The 26,134-nt window shown below is 33.5% G+C and overlaps 1 protein-coding gene across 2 annotated transcripts in view; it reads right to left on the bottom strand.

Annotated features, from left to right (window-relative positions):
* LOC147079460 (uncharacterized) overlaps positions 1-26,134 on the bottom strand; it is a 179,382-nt gene that overhangs the window by 17,620 nt on the left and 135,628 nt on the right. For both annotated transcript variants that reach the window (XM_085941231.1, XM_085941235.1), the window contains exons 17-21: positions 5,522-5,690; positions 3,875-3,911; positions 2,969-3,101; positions 2,628-2,784; positions 199-315 (exon numbers count right to left, since the gene is read on the bottom strand). In XM_085941231.1, the coding sequence (XP_085797357.1) occupies positions 199-315; positions 2,628-2,784; positions 2,969-3,101; positions 3,875-3,911; positions 5,522-5,690 (613 nt within the window). The remainder of the gene's footprint in view (positions 1-198; positions 316-2,627; positions 2,785-2,968; positions 3,102-3,874; positions 3,912-5,521; positions 5,691-26,134) is intronic.

Raw genomic sequence — 26,134 nt, 5'->3', positions numbered from 1 at the left:
CAAATATACCAAAATACTATAATTTTTAAGGATTCAAGACGAAAAATGTTCCTGTACTATATATTTTTTAGAAATACTATATTTTTTACGCCTTTGTACTATAATCAGCATAGAAAAAGATGGCACCACTGAATTGCATGTATAGATGTGTAATATAATATTTACAATATAATGAAATAGTTAGGACTAGTTACTAACTTTGCCTGCATGGCGAAGGGCTCCGACAAGGTGTAGACCGAGGTGTTGATCCAGCTGATAGCAGAGCAGCAGGCCGAGTCAGCTGCTGGCTTAACAGGTTTTCTTTTTCTTCCGGAACTGAAATATTATTTAATAATATAATATGATGACTATTTTACAAAGGTATAGTATGGGAGTGTTCAAATGGGTGGGCAAAGACACACGTCGAAAGTAGAGCGCGTCGACGCAGGTCTTATTGGATTTTTTTTATCCAATTGGAGATTCTAATCGAATGCATTTGGAATCAAGTAATACCTGCTTCGATGCGCTCAAACTTCAGTGCCGTGTGTGTTCGCCCAACTTGCTAACGACTGCAACCAATTTTTTATAAAGTTGAATACAGCCTTTCACACGATTGACTGTTTCCAAGAATTTAATCTGTTATAACAACCAACCACTGTATATTATCTAAAATGAGTGATCTTTTGATACAGATAATTTTTAAGTTAACCCTATTATTACCGCATTTCATAAATCCCTGAAAGAGAAGTTTTCGTATATAATTAAAATATATCTAAGATCTAATTTAAGATAAAAAAATTCTTTGAGATATCATACTCTTGTGAAACAATAATGGAAAGGGGTAATGAGATATCCGGGGTTCCAGCGGCTAGCTCAGGTGTCCATCGAACCCCGGATTCACAAAAAAAGATATTTTAAATTGAGGAGAAATTAAATGAAACCACGTCTGTCTCGTGCGTAACTTGGTAATCTTATATTTTACATTTTCTTTACACGTTGATATATTTTGTTTTAACAATAAGTTTCGCAGGTCCGTACATGTTCGAAAAGGGACGCTTACTAACTCTTTTCTCTTTTTCAAATTCCGCGTACCCACGCCGTCCAGCAAAAAGGACTCTCGTGATTGGCCAAATTTTATCGCGTGATGTTTTTGATTTGACGAATCACGAGGACCACCCCGGCGCAGGCGCGTGGAAATTAGAACGTTGCCGGCAAGCGCGGCAAAATTTATTATATTTGAATAAGTACTTATATTTAATCTTAAAATTATCTCTTTCATCCATCATCATTTATACTTTTTAAATTAAATTAAATTTATCTTAATTACAACTCCGCCCAATATGTGATTTTCACACACCGGACGAAGGCCTTTACTTATGAATAATAAAAAAAATTACATAGTTGAGCAAGGAATCAGATTAGATGTTTTATGAAGCCGTTTCTAGAGGTCAGGGTTACGCTTCGACTTATAACTACTAAATGATTATTTTACATCGAGAGAAGCCCGCCTGTAACAGGGGTGTATCAGTAAGTTAACAATAAGGGGTAATTTAACATTTTTTTTTTCTTTCGACCATGTCCGATCCTAATAGGATCATATGGGCCTCCACAGAATGGAGGTTTGTGTTAACAGATTTTGTTTTTACGAGAAATGCATGTCAGCAACTTGCTCAACCTATTAGGTCCGTACTCTGACTCATACACAAATTGAGGCGTGTAGTTTCAAAGTGAACTTATTCCACCACTTCCGAAAGTGAGTTATGAATGCCAGAATTTAAAGAATAAAATTTTGAACAAGTATTTTTTGTATAGAAGAACCTAATAGCATTGAATCCAGTAGAAAAATCAACTTCAAAATCGGTGTTAGTAACAAAAGTAACTTTTTTCAATACAAAAGGCATGTGTAACATCAACACCGTAAATAGTTTTTTGGCTTTTGCCAAAAATTTGTTGAAGTGGAATAAGTTCACTTTGAAACTACAGGAAAAAAAGAAAACTGAAAAAACAATATGTGTACTTACTTGCCAGACCCAGGATTTAACATATGTTTCATTTATTTATTCATAATTTTATATTAATACATAATATGTATGTTAGTTACCCATGCTACAAAATGGTGAAATGATTTAATAGTGTGAAAGGAAAAATAATTATTTTTTTGATTTTATCGATATATATATAATATATTCTTTTTGTTGATATGTGTTACTTACCTACATGTTACATAATAAAAGATAATATATTCGAACAATATGAAATAGTAACTATTATGTATAATCATAATCAACCGGCTGCTCTTGTGGTCCAGTGCGTAAGGCGCTGGCTTTACATCCGGGGGCTCCGGGTTTGATTCCGGGTGAAGACACAATAATATATTTATGTGATTTTCTCAAAGTTTGGGTGTCTGTGATTGTCAAAAATGAATAACAAACCACCATATATGAAAAAGCAAGGACATAGTTAAAAAAAAATCATAATCAACACAACAAGATTCCCTAAATGCCCCCTAATCCATTTACACTGGGCGACTGAAATCATGTGAAAAGATTCTAAGAGTACAATGTATGTATTGTAATAAGAGCTAAGAGTACATGGTATGTACATCAACAAATTTGAAAACATACAAACTGGAATAAATTGATTCTTACCGTCAACAATAAGACAAGCCGATGTGTAAGCTTTGCCAAGTTCATTGAAAGCAACACATGTGTAGACACCTTCATCTTCAGGGTAAACTGAAGCGATTGTCAGTCGCACTGTCTGACCGTCCATTGTCATTTTAAAATCACCGCATTCAGGAACAGGCTGTAAAAAGATATTCCACAATAAAATATGTAGGTACCTAATAAAATTCAAGGGCAGATTAATAAAAATAATACTAATAAAATTGATTTTTAATACCAATTAAAGGTTTCCAATGAAAAAAAATGGCTACCACACGTATAATTATTAATTTAATATACTGGAGTGTACATGGCAAAAAACTTACCATTCCATCTTTTTCCCATTGAACTCTTGGTTCTGGTATTCCTTTGACCCTGCACTCCAAAGTGACGGAATCGCTATCGCAGCACCTCAGGTCCTTCAACTCCTGGATGATGGATGGAAGTACGTCGACGCGGCTGATAAAATAAAAATATTTTTTTAATTTATTAATACCTATATTATTATTTAAATATTGTAATTATTTAACATAGTAATAAATACAATGTGAGCAGGGCTCGAAATGGACCGGAACGCACCGGAGCGCCGTTCCGGTTCATAAGATCCCCAAAATTTTCGCTCCGTCTCGTGGAAAAATAATTTGACCCTCTGCACTAGATCGGCAATATAACAAAAGAATCTTAACACACTCTTTTTATAAAATAAGCATAAAATTAGATAAGTGTTAATATTTTCGTAAAATTATCGAGCGCTCCGGTTCGTATTTTTTTTCCATTTCGAGCGCTGAATGTGAGAGAATTTAAGAACGCTGTACAATACGGTGATTATTATAGAGACCGATAACTATAACTTGAGACACGCCCTTCATGCTATTGTCACGATTTGAGTATTGCCAATGTATTGCAAGTTATTAGTTCTCTAAACTGCTACACTTCGGAGTACTGTGGGCTGATTTTCTATTAAATGATTTCCCCCCCCCCCCATTATAATCAGTAATCACATTACTGTATATATTTTTTTATTTTTTCATGGTCACCCGCGATGACCAAGTGGTAACGTGTCTACTTATAAAGTAGTGGGTGTCGGGTTCATATCTCCGATCTGTTATTTTGTCTGTGTATTTGGACTCATAGTATGAACCTTATAGGTTGATCAAGTGGCTAACATCCATTTCTTGTAAAAACAAATATTAATATAAATTGATACTTGGAATTTGTTTATAAATAGTTACCCTGTTCTGATGGCGTGACGATCCATTTCGTCAGGACCTAGAAATAAAATTAAAAAAAAAACCAATTAAATACTATATGTAAGCTAGAAACGATATTAAATTAAAACACATATAATAATTGTTTAAGTTTTGTAAACAGATTTTTTACGTTTTTACTAAGAGTCACCGCCTATTACGATGGTCAGCCGATGGGTGAGCATAAGACGACAAACATACGTATTTATTTTCAAAATTGGCCTAAACAGCCAGTGACGTCCCATAGGGGTAGGCAGATTGAGCGTCACTTGGGGGCGGCAGTTACTCGAAGGGCGTCAAATCGAGGAGAATCATTTGGTATATATAGAAATAGCTAAAATTATTTTGTTTACATATTGTACAACAGTAACAGTAAAAATTATGTGAAAATAATAAATCTGTTTATTACTAAATGGTATAAGCGAAATTTGTCAGAAATATCCACCAAATAGAACCTTAGACTTCTGGTGATTTGGGTGTGTCTAACATAATTACCTATATTTATTCGCTTTTTATATCTAAATTTAATTTTGTACATTTTAGTGGTATTTATTTTGTCAGTAATGTATACATACAACATATTTCTTAGATATTGGAGTCATGGATGGATGTTAAAAATACTGTATAAGAAAATGGGGCGGCATTATATCGCTGCCTAGGGGCGGGCGGCATTTTGTCTAGGGACGTCACTGTAAACCGTATCCGGAAATTTGTGCGTAAACAGTTCACCGCAGGACACTTATTCGTGCGCCGCAGTACGTGAAACATGAGTTCGTGTAACATTTAATCAAATGACGAGTTCTTCGTTGAACAATTCACCGTGGAGTATATTTGTACCTATGCTACAACATGTGGCGAATTTTATGAGATGTCTTTACTAGGTTAGGTTAGGGTTAATCTAATTGGAACAGTACTATTTGCAAACTATCGCCGCATTTTGTAAGATACGTACAAACGTATTCCACGGTGAAATGTTCAACGAAGAATCCGTCATTTGATAAAATGTTATACGAACTCATGTTTCACGTACTGCGGCGCACGAATAAGTGTACCACGATGAACTGCATACGTACAACTTACATGTAACCACTGTAAACAGCTCTTGCACCACAACTTGCACAAGACTTAATATTCATTTTAGAGATATGTAGTTGTTAAGAACGAATTATTGTGAAGAATAATATTCCCTATTGATTGATCTTCATAGTTCTTTGATACCTATTTGGAAAAATAAAGATCTTTTGCTATTTTAATTTCAGTTAGTTTGAATGATCTTTTTTTCATACAAAATATACCACAAAAAGAAAAATATTTTTTATTGTAATTTAACATCTCTTTATTTCAATAAAAAATAAGTTGCAATGAAAAAAAAATTAAAACATATTAATTCGGTACCTACTTATATTATGTGAAGTTGTATTACCAAAATACGCCTTACGTTTTCTAAAGACAATCATCTTGTTAAATGTTTTCTAATTAAAATTATTTTACATAATAATATATAAAAGATCATGACGTGTCCGTTGATCTGCATAGATTTTTAGTTATTATCTATATGATTATCTATAAGGAGCCGAAGCTTAGTAACAGTCCGCGAAATGTAATGTTAAATGTAAAATAGGTATTAGTTACCTTTGGCGAATATCTGCAAGGAAATGATGGCCTTAGCCTGGCCGTGCTTGTTGGTGGCGATGACAGAGTAGGCTCCGGTGTGGTCGAGCTTTGCGTGAGGAATCTCCAGACGATACTCCGGTCCTCCGCCGATCCTCCGGAACTGCGTCGCGTCTCGGTAGTACTCAGGCTGCAATCACAAACAAATTCATAGCTATTCAATCGTGTTTATTTCGTTAAACTGTTGTACCTACTGACCCAAAAGCCACCCTCACCGGCATTCATTCAAATCCAGAGACATCCCTTGGGAAAGTGGCTGATATTTAAACGTGGTAATTAATTAGTAATTATTTGGTCAGCAGTGAATGTGTTGCAGACTTAGAATGGCGCCAATTTCATTTTTCGTTTCGAACTGTCGACATTACGAATTCGGCCAAATTTAGGCCAGTCGTATCAAATTAATGACACCTAATTGAGTCATTGTCGGATGTGCGTAGACAAAAGAATTTCTTTCTATCTACACTTCACGTGTCCTTTACCTTTTTTTTTTTTAAACATATGGTGAACATTACAAATTGTTAATTTAAGACGTTCACAACATGACATTTAGAAAATAGGTTTAAACAGTAGAAAAGTGTAAATAAAAAATATGCTTATATATAAATTAGATACAAGGAAGTACACTGAGTGAGCTAAGCAGACCCTATTTTAAGAATTTATAAAACAATGCCCATCTATACCTATATCTATTCCACCTGCGTGAGGATGACCTCACGCAGGTGGAATATGTCAATATCCGAAGTGGTTTGGTTGAACAGAGTTATTGCCCTACCAATTGGCATTACCAATGGCAGGTTAGTTCTGCATCTTGGGGGAATCCTGTATTATAAATTAGGGTAAGCCGTATTTATCACTGCAGAGTAAATTTAAATGATAATAATAATGATGATGATGATGATGATGATGATAATAACTTGAATTTATTTTATTATTAATAATTTCATGCCGCTGATTTTTCGCACTGAAAAAATAATCGATTTATACCCTTTGTGGCAAATACTCGTACATAATGTGATTAAAAAATTCTTGTACACAATAAAAATGATTTTTCACGCGTCAATGAAAGCGTAGATAATAATCGGTGCTCGCAGGTAGTTAGTTAATAATTGCACATTATTTATTGCACCCTGCAGCGGGTCTATTCTATACAAAAGGCGACTATCGACCGCTAACGTGCTAACGTGATAATGTGTTAGTATTTGTTACATACATTTTATATTGAAATATTATAATTGTAATTGTATTGTAATTAGTTAATCAGTCGAAACTGTCTCTCTCTCGCTCATGCTCTAAATTTTAGCACAGGCAGGGGGCATGCCGTTAAAATATATAATTTATTGCAACAATTAATACCGGCTAATTATAATTGTTACAATACGTGTTAATAATTTGATACAAACATACCCTAGTTAGCGGTTTTAGCGGACGAAAGCAGCCTTTTGTATAGAATAGACCCGCTGGGCCGTGAAAAGGGACGCTCAGTTTAGATTTTCCGATAGGCATGCGTCGCCGACATCGCCTTGTCGATAAAACATGGAGTGCAGACTAAATGACTGGCTGTTGACTAGTGACTCACATATCCACTTATGGACTCGCCTCTTGTTTTAACCATAATTCCATAATAGCCTGCACTCGACTACCTACTAACTACTCTACACCTCCTTACGATACCGAATTCATGTTTACTAGACATACCATTAATCTGCTGTAGAATTCAGTAACTAACTCAGTAATTTTCAACCTTTTTCGGTTGGAGGAACCTTTGCAATATTATGTGGTAATGTATCGAGGAACCCATACATAGTCGCAGGGACTGTCCTAGGAAATGCGAGGCCCGTAGGTATAATATTATTTTTCCCTCCAAAAATACTTGAGGGAGGTGTTTCCTAGTAGGAATTAAGAATAGATATGCTTACATTAAAAAAAACATTTTATTTTTAAATCTTCATTGTATGACCCACGATTTCCGCGTGTCTTAAGCGCCGTTCTATAGTGTCGAGGGTCCCAGATTCGAATCCTGGGTCTGGCAACTACACATATTGTTTTTCAATTTGTGTATGAGTCAGAGTATGGACTTAATAGGTTGAGCAAGTGGCTGACATCCATTTCTCGTAAAAATAAAATCTGTTAAAACAAACCTCCACTCTGCGGAGGCCCATATGATCCTATTAGGATCGGACATGGTTGAAAGAAAGAAGTATGACACTTTACCTATCGTCTAGATGCCTAATTAAACGAGTTTCCTGCCTTTTTAACGGCTAAAAATGCAAGATTCACCAGTTAATAAGATTAATAGCTAACATTGCACAATATCAAAGTAGGTATTAGCCACTTTTATTCCTCCAACAATATTGTCTTGAACTCCATCTAATTTTGAATGTGTTTTTTTAATATATTAATAAACTTGTTATTGTTATTCTCAGAATTGTATCAAATCAAATACCATGTTCAATTATTTATCGTTTCATTTTTATTTATAATTGCGAATCACTTAAAGTTATATGCCCTCAAGAGCACGAGGTCCAATTGGGCCCAATTGGTCTAATCGCCCTAAAACCGGGCCTGCATAGTTGACTCATATCATGTTTGACAGGGTAAAACATTTTCACTTTATGTCTGGCTTTACTTACTGGTTAGAATTAATTAAACGTTCCGTATGTAGGTATACATATTATTAATTATTAATCTAATGATTTTGCGTGTGTATTTTTTGTATAAAATTTCTCAATCATAACAGCTGTCACGTGAATATATAACAAAGCTAGACTTCCAAAATGCTTCTTGTATTAATTGGTCACGTTCATATAGACCAGTGTTTCCCAAAGTGGGCTGGGCGGTAATATCCTCAGAGGCAACTGGGGGGCGATGAATACAGATAATGGGGCGGTGGAAGCAAAATGAAAAATTTGGAAAATTGTTCGTACCTACGTGTTTCATGTGTTATTTAATATACAGTTACATTTGTAGTGATTACATAATTTACATACAAAACACAAAAAATGCATTTTGATATCACAAAGTTTTTGGAAATGAAGGTTTTACGTGTCCCATTTTTAAATTAATTAAGCATTCTGAAAATGTTGCTTGATTCGCATTAAACGCATCATTATTTAGGGACAGAACCATAGAGGTATTAAATAAAAAGATGGGCAAGTAATCGGCTTTCTCATACAACTGAACGAAGCAGGCCAGCAATAGCCAACAACTTACAAGAAATAACAACGCGATAAAAAAAAATGTAAGGCATCACGGAGGATTTACTTTGGTCATTATAACGTACCCATATATTATACTGTTAACGTGGAAATTTTGCCGCAAATTTATTACCAGCCTGACTTGCCATACTTTTTCACCATACTTGCCTGCTTCACCATACTTTCATATAACCTGCCGCCCCTAGGACAGAACATTATAAGGTGGTGGCAAATTGAGAAAGGAATGCAAACGATATAACTTTTGATTCCTTTGGAGCTGCAGGTTATATGACACGGCAATTTGAAACTACTTATGGTCAGCACTTTACTTAGGTAAGTATAATATATTATTATCACTGGTTACTGATTTAATTACTAATTATGTTTCTATTAAATTAACTTTAAAAATAAATAAATTGACAAATTGATTGATAAATTGACTGTCAAGTCTAGATTCTTTAATTTCCAGATGAGCCGTTGAGAAGTTTATTTCCTGAAAAGAGGGCGGGCGGCAGGCCAAATAAGTTTGAGAATAGACTATGTGTTTAGAAACGGTTAATTACAACAGCATGGAAAATCTGTTTACACAAACTTATCCAAACCACGCGTAATAGTTAATATTATAATTAAGGCATGCTATCATGAGAAATGCACCACGTTAGGGCCAAAATGTAAAGCAAAATGTATATCCACTGGCTGAAGAAAAACTTTGTAATATAATCTTTACGGACATCCATTTGACCAAATCATAGAACAAAATCACAATGGAATAAGGCATAGTTTATCTTATAAACCGCTCTCAGATTCGTCGATTACTAAAAAAATATATCAAATTCTTATAAAATAATTATTTATTTGCCTTTCTTGTGAAGTGGCAAATTGTTACTAACGCCCTCTCTCAATGTATGCATATATTTTATATGCTACCAATTTTATTTAACTAGGAATTTTTAAAATGTTCTGGAAATGCCATCAACTAGTTACTAGTGTTTCAAGATCATCAAATTTGTGAAGATTTTGCACTTATGTATATAGATTTTGAGATATTATTTGTCAAAAAGTTAATAAAATATTTATAAAGTATAACTAATGCTACATATCAGTGGTGGAAAACCTATGGCACGCGTTTGAAGAGAAAAATAACTATAATAATAATAAATGGCAGATCGCATCGCAAGAATAACATTACGTTTAATGTAAATATATATCTAATTGCATAGGTCGGTTCTTAAACTGTATACGTCACATATAATATTATCACACTAACCTCGTCAGGCGGAGGGGGATGCCGCGCCGCGAACCTCTAATTTTGATCGATTTACAATGCTTGAGACCACTGTAGCGAGATAATCATCTGATCTCATCTGATCGTATATAGCAATTCTGGTGTCAATTTTTGCGTAATGAACCAAGCCAATAATTAATTAGTACATTAACAAACAATTTAATTTCTACCCATTTAAGAAACAAAATCTTGGTGAAGTTAGTATTAGTAATTCTGGCAGACAGTTTCAAAATTGATGGACCGAAATGTATGGCGTACTTAATTGAAAAAAAGTGATAAAGCTATATGTGTGCTGTGTTCTGTGAGTGGTATCTAGAACATCATCATTTTTTAAATAGAATTTTTAATTTTTTTTCCGACCATGTCTGATCCTAATAGGATCATATATGGGCCTCCATAGAGAAGACGTTTGTATTAAAAGATTTTGTTTTTTATGTGAAATGGATGTCAGCCACTTGCTCAACCTATTAGGTCCATACCCTGACTCACACACAAATTGAAAAACAATATGTGTACTTGCCAGACCCACGATTCGAACCTGAGACCCACGGCGTGATAGTCCAACGCTCAAGCCGCGCGGCCACCGTGGGTGTAAACTAAACTTAAAAACTATTTTCCATATAAAAACTGCTCGGCACATCAGACAGTTAAAAAATAATATTTGGGAAATTTTGGCACGCGTACGTAAAAAGGTTCGCCAACTCGCCTGCTATATATACATATATGTATTATATATTTTTCAGGTAACTAACTACATAGTAGTTGCATGGTTGTGTTGTGATCGAGAATTCTCGGGGTTTCCGGACTCGAAACACTCTGCGAACAACGCGCCTGAGCCGGCCATTTTATAAGTACGTGTGCTACGAGTATATTATTTTAATGTGTGTTTTTATATATTGTAATCTGAAACATACTATGTACTTCTACAAATTGATTAGTATTTAATATCATTTCAATAAATCAATTCTCTACAGTCTACGGTATTGCAAAAGTGTATTATTTTCCAATAATTTCAAGATCATAGTGAAATAAATACATACAAAAAACTAGGTAGGTACATTGCATTACCTATGTACTTTAGTTTTTTGAGATATTACTCTAATAATTGAGATAAGATATAAAAAAATAAAATGTAGTAATTTTTTTTTATTTAACCAAATTATTCGAGGATATACTGACAGATAGCATTAAGTCATTAAAACAAATTCTGAGATAATTGCATGAAGAGCATAACTTTTTTTTCAAAGCTTTCTCCCACGTAGAATGTTTTATGATTTATATATTTTTTCTTCATTATAAAGAATAACCTTTTTGGCATACAAAACATAAGATTTGATGTTGATAAGTTGTATGGATATTTAAAAAAAAAATATAATTGTAATGTGACCGCCAGGGAACTCAGAAATAATGGGAACTGAAATACATAACGGGTAAGGCGATAGCACTTTACACAGATTACACACGTGTCAATAATACGTTTTACGTCGACTACTGAAAACTGCTCTCGGTTTATGCATTTACGCTCATTTAATGTTGGTGTATTACACACACTATTGCACGTGCATAATGCGTGCTTTATTTTCGTAGGACACTCACACATTCAAAACCCTACACCAAGATGCGGCGTATTGGATATAGTCTATCGCAATGATACTCAACCTTTTTTTCTTCGGGCCAAATACATATATTTGTAAAGTAACCCCCACCCCCCCTTTTTTACAAAACATTTTTGAGATTTTAAAAATCATGCGTGTTTTTTTAAATTAATCGTGTGCACTATTGCACTCTTATACCAGATCTGATGTGGACCATAATGACAATCCTCTTCGGGTGTCACTATCTTTGCATCAAAGTCGAAACGAATCTCAAGATATACGAAATTCCGGATAATAAACGTGTTTCGGGCCGCAAATAAAAGCTTAAAGGGCCGCAGGTTGAGTATCGCTGGTCTATCGGTATTCTATTTATTATCTGTTCTGTGTTGACCGTTGACATAATGCATTCTTTCGGTAACTATTCGCTAACTCCCACGTATTATTAGATAAATGATAACAATGCACTATTGTTATAATTTTTATGTCAATGATTAGATTGGTATAATATAAATTAAAATAATATTTTGAATGAAAATAATATAATTTATGCAATTATTTGAATGAAAATAATATAACATTGTTTATTTCAAATTAGAAAAATTTCGAAAAATACAATGAAAATAATAATAATTCACAATTATTTTTAAACAGTTTTTTTTTAATAAAATATTATTCACCGTAAACTACAATAACATATATCTGAAGGGTATGCAGATAGGATAGTATGCCACATAGGTATTACGACTAGTCTTAATTCTGATTGACATTCTTTGCATTTCCTTGCACTTTACACCCATACATGAAAACAATTAGATTAGTATCAGTATTAATATAAAAAAAGACTGTTCATTATTATTCGTCGTTTTCGGCATCGGAATCATTTATATCGGGCTCCGGAAGTAAGTCTAGATGGCTGTTATTCTCGGCAGATAACTGTTGAAACCACCAATGAAAAATGTCCGATATTACTTTTTTTCACACAATTCTAAGAAATCCTATTTTTGGCACAACTTATTTTTAATGGATTGTTATATAATTGTGGAATGTTTTCGATTTCTACAAAATAAATTTAGTTGATACGCGAAGAATTTCTAATTTTTAAAACGTTTATTGTTTTGTACGCATCACTAAAATTATATTTATATTGAATGGTCAATGGTTTTTTCTTTTCATATTTAAGACATTTAATTTTTAGGCAATTTACGCCAAGTTTTTATTTTTTATTAACTGATTCGATAAAAAAATGAGGTCATAAAAGTCAGTATATTTTAGCTCGCTTGCTTCGTATGGCTTGCATTTAACGCTCACGGCGGCCGTGGGCCTCAGGTTCGAATCCTGGGTCTGGCAGTACACATATTGTTTTTCAATTTGTGTGTGTCAGGGTATGGACTTAATATGTTGAGCAAGTGGCTGACATCCATTTCTCGTAAAAAAAAAAAACAAAATCTGCCAATACTCTGTGGAGGCCCATATGATCCTATTAGGATCGGACATGGTCGCTTCGTATGGTTTCTTTTTCGAAATGAAACGAGACATTCTAAAAACATTTAACCAGTCATTGCCACAATAAATCGACGCAAACTTTTGCCTGTTTTCTATGGCACTGTGTATTGAATCGCATTCCATATAGGAATGCACACTTTCCAAAAATTTTTGCTTCATCACTTTTAAATGTGTCACTTGAACAAGATTCAGGAAAAGAGCAGATACTTGCAAATTTCTATTCTGGCCTCCGCATGTGCCAGAGAAGAGAGATATTTCAGTTACACTCGATGGAAGCTGCTTGAGAGACCACATGAGACAACTTCGCAACTCCCTCGCTTTCCATTTATTTCGGTCCAAGCCAAACAAAATCCTTTATTCGGCTTTGGACCTTCGTAAATAGTTAAGTTAAACATATTTAATTTTCTTTTATAATAGAGCAGTGAAACCTCTGTGGATGGTATATGTAACACACTCTGAAGATCGTATGTTACAGTCATAAATGAGGAATCATTATTGGACCTATCCTTATCTTTTTCTTTTTCAGAATGACATTCATTTTTCCTTTTCAAATGACTCTGAAAATCCTCTTCCATTATGATTTTGTCTTCGGGGCAACTTACTTTGTATTTATTACAAAATGTGCACTGGTCCTTTTTTGGTTTGAAAAACGATACATTATAATTTTTGCAGAACACTCCGCGATAGGTTATCTGTGTCACTGGTGATACGCTCTTTTCTGTGCAATAGTCTTTACACAGGCTATACATTTTGCAAATTGTTAATTTACTGTCTAAATATTTCCTTTTAGAGTCCTTTCTCGTGTAGTGACTCTCCATAAACGGGAAGGATTCTATGTGAGACTTTATATGGATTAAATTCACATTGCTTGTTTTGTGAATAGGATGTTTACCTCTACGATCGTGTAACGTAAACTGTCCTCCCACGTCTTCTTGCCCTTTAAATGCTTGAATTACTGATCTATTTAAAATGTGTAATGTACCTACTAAAAAAAAAAATTCACACTGACTTTGTCCACTCTTGAAAAAGAAACAACTCTTGAAGTTTTGTCTGGATTTCCTTCTTTCATTCCTTAGTTTTCTATAAACGGGAATTTTAATCTCAATATTTTTTAGAATGTAATCTTTTTTGCGATCATAAGAACATCTCCAACACATTTTTAATATATGTTTGCTCTTTTAGACGAAGCCATTCTAATAAATTCTTCAAATGGTTCAATGAATTGTTTCACTAATCACTAATGACAGATGATATTGACAAAATGTGTACTGACAGAATGCATTACGTCACATGTATTGCATATGCCATGTTACAAGTCCTGTATTTTGTGCACACAGAACGCATTATAGGTCATAATATCATGCTTTCTGTCAGTATAAAAAATGACAATATGACTTAATGCGGTTTCTATTTTCTCACCAGTATTATCCTATGACTAAGTGCGTTTTACCAGAACGTAGAGCGTCAAATTTTATGCATTTTGGCATTTAAAACAGAAAAATAGCAAAAACGCACTTAATGCGTTCTGCAAGTATACCCTCGCAATAATATACAATATTTTAGAATGTAGCATTCTTTATTGAACATACATAATTTGAAAACATTCAGTGGATGCCGGTTCGACTACCGCTGGGCGTTTTTCGAAGATATTGTATTTCACATCGTCGCGTTTTACAAAATTATTGTGTCTCTATAGGGCTCGAAACGGACCAGAATGCACCGAAGCGCCGTTCTGGTTCACAAAATCCCCAAAATATCGTTCCGTCTCTAACACTTATTTTTTTTAAAAATACAATTAAGTAATAATGTCAATATTTTCGTAAAATTATCGAGCGCTCAGGTTCGTAAAATTTTCCATTTCAAGCGCTGTTACTCTATCTTACATTATCTATTGATATCTGTTGAAGGCATGGCCTGTTTTTTGATAACTTAATAATAAAATACAAATAATTTACTATTGCATTTGTATGAAACTGTAAAATGGCTTGACTTGTTTATTGTAATTAAATGCATCTTGAAACGGCGATCTGACTCACACTTTGCACTACACGGTGTACATAAAAGTTTTCTCTCATTTTTATTTCTTGGATTATTATTAATTTATAATTTTATGTCATTTAAATTAATATTACTGAAGTTTCTTCCGTTCATTACGTACCTACAAATTGTATTACATTTCATTGTTGTATTAATGGATGCGTATTGTAAGAATGATACAACCTCAGCTTTATAAAGTTAATAATTGTATTGCTAGTGTAAATAAATCAGAGCAAGAAACTGAACTTTTTGAAAGTGACATAAACCCCCATTACAGAATGTTAATTGGAACTACTTAGTACTACTACTAATATAACTACCAGTGGCGAAGGGTGACTTTTTGAAAGAGGTAGGCTGTGGGAGTAACCATGCTTGTCAGATATATTTGCGGGAAATAAGAAGATAACCCAATATTACTACTGATGAATAGGTACGCTAAAACGAAGAAATTTCAAAAGCTTAATTGGTTTGTTATAATTAGTTCATAAAAATAAGCAATTAGTTTGAATTACTTATGTATTTTCCTAAACATTTATAAACGTAACATACGCTCAAAATATATTACCTATCATCTATGAAAATATCCGTTGTATATATATTATGTTCCATAACAATTTATAATTTAACCCTTAAAACTAAACATTTTAAAATACTTCTATATTTAAAACACAGACTTAGGTAGGTACAATATCAGATATCTAAATTGTCTTATGAGTGAACTAATAAATAAATAAAAATCAAGAGATAAATTATTTTATATTTTTAACAAAAATCAATACATATTTATGTGATTGAATCCCATAGAAATTATTTTTTAAATTATCTTCTTATTAATTATTTTGAATAAATGTGCTCTCGCGACGTAAGCGCTAACGAAACAACTTGTACATTTGTATGCGGGACGCCAGACATTTTGAAATAATGAGGAAAAAACTTCATATTGAAAAACCCATCGATTCACGCGAAAATAATCCTATACAATATGTGAAGCGAAACGCGGTGTGTTCTATTTTTTTAAACTTTCGAGAGATGCCATAGATGGTGCTTATTGAAATATGGGAAAAGATCGTAAAATATGACAATTATACGATAGATGTCTTTGGGCATATTGAATATGTTATTATTTGTGATTATATAAATACGTCAACATGAAAATAAAAATAATTTTTCTTAAGAAGGTAGGCTTTAAATAATCGCCTAGTATGGAGTCTTCGCCACTGATAACTACTAGACAAACTTTAATGCATATTTGGACACAGACGTAAATATTGAAATACCTACTTATACGATTTAACACGTTTACCCCATATTTGTCCATAATCGAGAATTGATCCTTGTTTCAACCTCAGCCTCTCCCAGAAGGCAACTCACTTCCAATAATTTGTGTATTCCCTGGAGGACACTTTGAAAATACTATTCGGGTGGCCAAATGCTTATCTATGTCAGTAATTTGCTTGCTTGAATAAAATTAATTATTGCTTAACGCTTATAGCGTATCTCTGGCTAATCAATCAATCATACTGTTTTAAATTGACAGTACATGGTTTAAAAATTATATTGAAATAATGTGTACAATTTGACGGACTTTCTGTTAGTCAGAGTAATGCCCAATGCAAACCATATGCTCGCGCATCGGATTCAAGGTAGCATTCATTCGATCTGGGAAATATAATTACAGAGATAAAACTACATCTGGAGGTACATTAATTTAAAAAAAATAGTTAATAAATCTGTATGAAGAATAAGATACTTTCAATGGTATGCGACATATGCTGGCGTTTTACTTTTTTACTTACCTACTCGACAAATTTAGATTCTTTTTTCTTTAGTGCATTGTCGAATCGTCTCGAATAGTATTTCTACGTAGGTATACTACGACGTAAAGAAGAGTCTTTTGACGCTGCGAATACAAGTGTGTAGAAATCTTCACGATTCTAAAGCCTAGTACCCACGTACGTTCTTGCTCGACGGGTTTCCTCGATCGAGCATGTTGGCTTGGAGGCATGCTCGTCGTTGCGTCCGCACAGTAGAGCAACTTGACACAAGACGCTGCGAGGCCACCGTCGCACCGCCACGACTTCGACCACGAGTGAGAGCGAGGCCACACTACCCTTGCCGGTGCATCCTCACTCCCTCACTCAAATTACATCGCGCAAGAATTACAGACCTTCAATCTTTTTCCAATAGTGCAATTTCTTCGATGTCGAACAAAAAACCATCGAGCCAGATGGTACACACGTTGAGACATGTTGGAATCAGCGTAAAACCATCGAGCAAGAACGTGCGTGTGTACTTACTATATGTTTACTATATACTATTAGAGCGACTTCACACATAGGATACATCTAATAACGGCATGATTGTTATCCACTTTACATTAAAACAAAATAATGTAGCTAGTGACATCCCGTGGGATAGACATGTCATGCGTTGCTTATGGGTGGAAAATTATAAAGGGTGTCAAACGATCATCATTACAACTTTTCAGATTGTGACTGTTTTACACTAACTGAACGATTCGATAGTTTTGTTAGAAAGTACCGACGGACACCTCAGTTTAAAAAAATATAAGGCGGCCTCCAAACTTGTCAGGGCCTTAAGCATCTACGTATATAAAACCTCCGCTGTGTTCGATTTCGTAGGAATGCTTTAATCAATATAATATTATGTAGGTACCTATGTCATTTTTTTGAAGATTTTTGTAGGATTTGCCAGTTTAAGATAATAAAGTTGGTAATTTAAGTTAACAATTTTGCATAAATTCTGAGACTAAATATGAAAGGGGGCGCCATTCTGTCTGCCTAAGGGTGGCAATTCGTCTACTGTCCGACAACAAGATCTCGTCGATAACAGGAAGTCGCTATAGTCGCATATAGAATACTTCTCAGTGACGTACCTGTCATGGCGGCAACGCGTGTTTGAATTATGTATCGGGTACTTTTTTTTAGATGCGACTCCTTTTCTTTTCGCAATAAACCAAAAGTTTCCTATTCATAATTCCAACATCACTGCTGATCGTTTCAGACATATTTTAATTATAAAAAAACATTAAATTACGCAAATTGATAAATCCGTACGTCCACGGAAGCGTAAAATGAAAATGATAGATTTGGGGGCGTTCTTCATTTGAAAACGGAAGTGCGATTAACTACACAGGAGGGGCTTGTGAGTTCACAGTTTTAGCACGTGGACAAGAAGTTCTTGTCCGACAGTAGGGATGTCACCGAATGTAGCCTTCCGTACTATAAAGATGAGAAGAATGTACCTTCACACGTTGAATAACGCCGCATGAGCGAGACAAATTTTATGTTAGCGACCCGCTAATAATCGACTCGTGGACCACAACTTTAGGAAACACTGACCTAGTATTATTATTACCTACCTAATACGCAATGCTATTTATTGCTAGTATAATAAATGGATAATTTTATTGTATATTGATTGACTGCCATACCTACCTAAATCATAACATGAAATTGAATTTATTCGTAGGTAGGTAGGTACTATTTCTCGATTATCGATGATGACAATGCAAAATTTCGTAACAACAGAAAGTGTTTTTTTTCCTTCTCGTTAGAAACAATACATTTTGATTTATTTGCAACTTTTACTTACAATAATCGGACGCCATGCATTAATGTTTAATGTGCCTATTTTTTTAATCAATTGCATTTATACTTAATTGTTGCATTCTGAAGTGTGGGTACAATTATGTCCGCTTAGCTTGAAATTGCATAATAATTCAGTGCTCGAAATGACCAGAGCGCACCGGAGCGCTGTTCCGGTTCATAAAATTCACAGAACTATTGCTGTCTCGATGAAAAATTAATTTGACCATTTGAGCTAGATATAACAGTCCATATAACATAATAATCTAATACACCTATTTTTATAAAATACACATACAACTGTATAAGTACGCACTTATATATTTATCTATATAAATATTTTACTAAAATTATCCAGCGCACCGGTTCGTAAAATTTTCCATTTCGAGCGCTGCATAATATGTAAGTATAATAAAAGATAATATTATGTAACTATATACCAATATTCATTATATACAAATTGCGATTCTTTTTACTTTGAAAAGTGCAGTTATATTTTACTTTAAGGCTCCATACACATTCACACTATAATTGGTGGGTACATTATGAACCATAAAACTAAGTTATGCAGACCTACAAACTTATCTAAAGAATGAATGGAGGAGCCTGGGAGCCACTGTCAAAAACTACCCAATCAAGACTCTCAACTGGACAGAATCTGACATTCGAATGACGTTTTCAAAATGGCGTCCATATGGTAGTCCGTAGTTCCATTTTTGACCGTTCTTTAGATAAGTTTGAAGGACTGTAATAGTGTCGACGTGTAAATAACGGTAACCTGGCCATAGTTGACAACATTATAATATTGGCAACACAGCCAGACTCGTTCTCTCTTCTTTCTCTCGGTGCGTGGTCTCCATTAAATTTAGCGGCTTCGATAAAACGTTAATAATCAGTGCCCACGTGACCTACTTAAAGGATGACGTTTTTTTAAAATACATACTATAAAACAGTAAAATTGTCTTCAAATTATTTACAAAATACTTTAACGACGTGTGATAATTCAATGTATTATTTCATTTCCATACGACATATCGCATGTTCTTAAGAAAAAAGACGTCAACTTTAATATATTTTTACTTGTCAATAATTCTTGTCAAAAAGCACAAGTATCATGTTTCGTATAAGTGTAACCTAACTGAAATATTATATATCATAACAACATTCTAAAATATGTCCTTTTTATAGAAAGAAACGAAACCAGTGTCAACTTATAATCAATCAGAAAACAATCTAACGTGTACATATTATATAATTCTGAAAACATTCATGAGAAAATATAGCCAATAGAAAAAATCTTTTTTTGAAAAAAGTAAGACACCGGCAAGATTGAGTCTGCGTCTCTCGGGTAACGCGCCCTGTGCACAACCACTATGCTACGACTGCCATTTTACCCCATATACGATTTTAATATTTTTTTGTGTATTTGTTTGCTTAAGATAGCCAAAAATTCAAATTTTATTAATACTTATTGACCGAAGATACTTGATGGAATTTGAATTTAAATCCATTAGAATTCAAATTAATATATTTTACATACATAAATGACAATTATACATTTAAAGAATTTGCGACGTGACATAATGTAAATGTTATCAATGATCAAATAAAAATACAGGGTAATGTGAGTAAATAATACAATAATAAAATAGGAAAGTAGATACCTAACGAATTTTCAGACAATTTAATGCTCAAAATTTAATGGGCGGAATTGTAAGATTGCCATTTTGCCTAGGGACGACACTGGATATAATAATACCTAATATTTACTTACTATAATAATAATATATTGTTTGGTCTCATTTTTTATACTAGCTGAAGTCCCTACCTGGATTCGCACGAGGTCGTGTCATTGATCGATATACTCAATCATTGGATATACTACATTAATCTTACTTAAAATAACAATAATAATATTCTGTTCTGCAATATTAAAAATATCTAGGCATACAACATGTCAAAATGAAAATAATTCTAACAGCCCAGTCAAACAAAAGAAATTAAAATCGAATCCAAAATATGGAATATAATATCGTGAAAATTTAAAATTGGATCAGGCAGGAAAGGTAATTTGAACAAAATATACTTAAACCTTGTAGGTATTCGTTATAATAATATGTAGATGTCAGTCAAGTTGAAGCCAAGTAGTAAAGGGGAAAAACTAACATATTTTGACTTTTATAATAAATAGATAATACATATAGAATTAGTAGGAATATAGGTATATACAGGGCTTTAAAAAAAACAAAGGTGCCGGAACTCACTTCTTGCTTAAAAATTTACCTACATACTAAAGAAAATTATATTCAAATATCATTTAATTAAAGCAACTTTTCCTATGCCACGAAGCGCATAAAAAAATAAACAAACAAATATAAATAAACTACTAAAGTTGTAAAAAATAAAATTATAAAAACGTCATATTTTTGAATAAAAGTATAATATAGTGATTTCCATGGTACCCACACCTTGAAGCGGGCCCCCTACCTATCACTAAAATTAAAGGCAGTGTGACGCTCTATAGTAGCGTTTTTCAAATGGTGTTCGACGTAAAATTAAAGGCATTCAGTGTATCAACAAACATTAACCAAAAAATGCAATTATACAACCACATATTTTACAATGTTAATATGCCTGAAGGAAATTAGCGCCGCATGTGATTTTTTTATGATTAGAGCAAATTTATAATGTGCGTTTATCTCACTTATCTAGTCGATCCACCAGGCTAAAGCCCTGTCAGTCCCCCTTTGTGGGAGCGGGGCCATGGTGATTTCCAAAGATCAGTCCACTTTTCGTCTGGCAAATCGTCTCGAATCCGTTTCATATAGTTAGAATCTATTGCCGAATGTCTTCCACTGAGTAACCACCGATCAACGTAGGTATTTTGAATAATCGAAAAGTGTCAAAGGTGGTCCGACGAGTTTGATGAACAAAAGTGCCGAAACTGTTTTGGTCTTCAACGAAGCTCTTATTGGGGTAATAATTAGCTTACTATAATTATGAAACTCTAAACCGGGACAGGAACAGGGTATAGGGGAAATAAATATATTTAACCACCAAAAATTGTTTTATTACCTATTAAAAGTATGTACAAAAGAAGAATGCAGAAATTTAAAGTATTTTATTTATTTATTGTACTGTACCTACCAGTCGTGCTTCTCGCTGGAATAAACTTTTTTCGAACCCTTCCCCGCTGTCTCATCAGTCACATATACGCTACTACGGCCAATCATAACAAATTATTTTTGACAAGCATTCTTATGCGGAACAACAGCCGGCACAAAATGCCAAACCGACCAGGACGCCGGGACCAACGTGTGAAACCGGGACGTATGGTAAGCCTAGTAATAATTAGATTCATTTGCGAAAATTCGCGTTCACATTCATTTGAAGAAATGGTTATAGAATTCAATGCATAATAATATAAATCAAACGCGATAGTTTTTCAGGATATGTCTTTTCATACGAGATGATTCAGGAAAACTAACTTGTACTATATAATCGCGAACAATGTTTCATATAATTGCTTTTGTTACATAAAAAATACCGTGAAATAAGGTGCCGGAACGCCGTTCCAAAAACCGTGGGTATAATACACTACACTACACTAATACACCAAGTAAAACGAGTGAAATAGTTTTTGTGCGGCACACTGTATGAAATGCTGTTTTTTTAGTTTGTTGAATGTTGTCTTTAAAATTTCTCTTTTACTCTCAAGCTATTCACGATTGCTAATCGAGTGCGGAATCATTTTATCACATCAAAGGAAGAACTGTTACACTTACTGGCTTACTTTACTCCCAAAGTTAAATGGTTAATTAAAAATAATCACTACAAATTAAACAGACAGGTTAATTATAATTAGTTTTGGCAACTCACTTGTCAGAAAAGAATAACATATTGATATTATACTACTTAACTACATAAATACATTCAATTATTTATTTTAACACAAAAGTCAGTTCATTGTAATTAACTCATGAGTAAAATAATAAAATGTAACTATAATTACTTACATGTACACAAAGACTTGTTTATTTTCGGTGTCAACGATTGTTTAATAATAATTAATAATAAAACTATTATTATATTTGGAATAAATTGCAATGTCCGAAATAGTTCTTAGTTATTAGACAATTAGGGAAATGGCCTACCTTCTAGGTGTCGTACGTACGTAATATGGTACAGTTCTCGAGTGTGGTGAACTATTTAGATAATATTAAACAGTTTGTAACCTAAACAAAACGGGCATTCAATATTGTTAATATCGACACTCAGTGGACTTTGTATTTCTTGCGTTTTGTGGCCTGGCGACTCACTGATTCATAAACTAAAACTGACTTCAAAGCCTTGGTCTATGACGACTGGTTTTCGATTATTTTATTAATGTTGTGTGCGTAATACAGAAATTCCTCGGAAAGAAAATATATTGAAAGAATAATATGGTGCCAAACCCGCATCAATCGGATTCCGGCCAGTGTTTTACCAATATTGCCATATTTCTTCTAATTTCATTATTAGAAGTTTCCCAACCTTATTTCTGCCAAGCCCCACTTCAACGCTTCAAAAATCTTCATGCCCCCCCTCCTATATACTTTTATCCATCAAGTAGAATTGAATTCATTTTCTGTTAATTCTGTTTTGTATGAAAAGTTATTTCTATTGGTTGCTAAGCGGATAGTCCAGCAACTAAATTATTAATAAATACGTGCGTTACTATGGAAATCTATATGAATGTCAAAATGACATTTCAGTATTATTTCTATCAAATACAAATATTTTTAATCGTTTAAGCTAGCAAGTTAAGTTTACATGATTCAACAGGAAAATTTAAAAACGTTGTATATAAAAAGTTCTTTTTATCTTGTAATTATTTAATTTAACTTTCGTAAGTAATATGTATATTACGTTACATGTACAACTCGGAAGAAAATTAGTGCGATCTTTGTGCTATGCTTCGTCTTCAAATGATTTTCAAGATGACCTTTTTGCCCCCCAAAACATTCAACTTGCACCCCCCTGTGGGAATCAATGTAATCTAATATGTATGTTTCTAAGGATATTTTGAATGTTCATTAAAGAATGTCACTTTCTTAAATCTTCTGAATTATTTGTTGAACAAAAAAATATTTATCAATTGTTTAATATTCTGAATCAGATCGGGGGCGGTTTCGCATGATTAAACGGCCATTTTAAATACTTCTCTTGTATGGATATACAATTTAAATTCTTACATCCAATATTATTTATTTTTTGTAAGTTTGTATTATTTTCAGTGCCCTTTAGGACTAGGAGTGATTTGATAAACAGAGCAGCCACGATCGTTGACAATGACATAAGTAAAAAATAATTTTCAGATCAAGATTATAAATTCGTAATATTATTTTACTGTTATTAATCAATTTGTTCTCTTATAAAATGATATAAGTATTACGGAATTGTTTTAATTATATAAAAATGATTATAATGACATAATGTAAAACATCGGTTTTAACTGCGAACACTGACAAGTTTGCGGTGAAATATATAGTATATTTCAATGGGCAGAGATTGCAGATGAGGTATTCAGATGGGCTGGACACATAACTCGAAGAGGAGACAATCGGTGGACAAATTTAGTCATCCAGTGGTATCCAAGAGGTGCAAAACCTCTACGAGGAAGGCCTAGATGCCGCTGGATCGATGAAATGATAAAGTTCTGCGGAACGTACAGGACCGAGAAAAGTGAAAGCAGCTTGAAGAGGCCTCCATCCAGCAGTCGATAGATTCAGGCTGATGATGATATTTCAAATAATAATTTCATATGCGGTGAATTGAATATAGAGATATATATACGCAGATATTTAAAAAAGTGTGTCATTATAATCTTAATAATGTGGTTTAGATCTAGCAGGATATAACACAGCATAGGTTCGAATGTATTTACCTACTACTTATATTGGTATGTAATACTATATTATCAAGTACATATTCGTTACAAAACAAATGAAATGAGCAAAATAAAAACAAAATATATTATTGAGAATCTGCTGACTAATGAAGTCATGGATATTTATTTGTCATTTGAATTTTAATAAGGCGATCCAATTTTTCTGCTACTTAGTACTATAAAATGGCGGATATGAAACGTCATCATAAAGAGTTTTAAACAAAATTGGGAAAAACGTTCAATTCCTAAAATAATACCCCGCAAACGGTCGCGGTTGTCAAACTTAATTTTTCGATTTCTTTCGAATAAAATTTCCGGTTACATGTAAATTGTACGTAAAACATTTCACCGTGGCACAGTTCGCCGTGAGCTTTCTTATCGGAAAGAGATGACCGTATACTATATTAATAAGGTCTCAAATTTTATTAGATTGAATATGAACATTAATTCATTTTTCATAGCTGATTTAGGCAAAATTCATGAATTCAAGAATGAAAACCTAACATAACCTAACCTAACAAATAATCTAGTATATCAGCTATTTTCAAAATTTGTTTGCTGCTGACTTTAAAGTGTAAACCGACAAGAACCGTGTTTTATTTAGACATGAATTTTATGTCAGTACTATACGACCCAAAGAGGTTGGACGGTCATTAATACACGGCCATATATTTCACGGTTTACAACATTTCACGGTGACGTGTGAGACGGCAAACTGCGTACGTACAGGTTTCTGGACACGGTAATTTCCATATTATCTTTGGTTAGGATTTCAAGTCCACCTGAGTCTACTCTGTGATTTTGGCTGTATCTGCTGTCAGCAGTTATACCTACAAAGTTTCAATCATTGGGTTAATGCTTTTAAGATCTAATGCTAAGAAGTTTGTTAAATTTATAATAAATCAAATATATTAAATAAAAAGTTGTAAGTAATAACCATTTAATCATAACGATAAATATATGTAAATGAAAAGTGGTATAGGTATGTATTTACGAATAAAAAGAGCCTATTTTAGTAGTCAGAAAAGAATTAATAAACCTATAAACAATCCAAGACTTAAAGTACAATAAAATAGATTTAAATTTTGTACTATGCCATCGTTTCCATTTGTATTCCATTTGAGTAACGACTCAATACCGAAATAGTACAAAACTAAAATCAATTAAAATTCAAATTCTATCAAGTACCTACTCTCGGTCGATAATCCAAGACTTGATTAAAATGTCTATAGCTACTAATTCAACCTCACTAAACACGTTTTGGAATTACCACCAAATATTATAAAACAGTTCAAACGGGTCTACGACGAGTCGGCGCCGGGACAACTGGGCGCTACGCAATCAAATGAAATTCGAAAATAAATGGACGTTCGTGAATTATAGGTTCCGTACTTTTAAAATATATTATTACTTAATACTTATA

The sequence above is a fragment of the Rhyacophila brunnea genome, unplaced genomic scaffold (genome assembly GCF_057557595.1).
Source record: "Rhyacophila brunnea isolate RB1 unplaced genomic scaffold, BYU_Rbru_1.0 scaffold_1, whole genome shotgun sequence".
Taxonomy (NCBI): Eukaryota; Metazoa; Arthropoda; class Insecta; order Trichoptera; family Rhyacophilidae; genus Rhyacophila; species Rhyacophila brunnea.
Note: the sequence above shows the minus strand (reverse complement) of the source record. Positions and strands in the feature narration are given on the sequence as shown.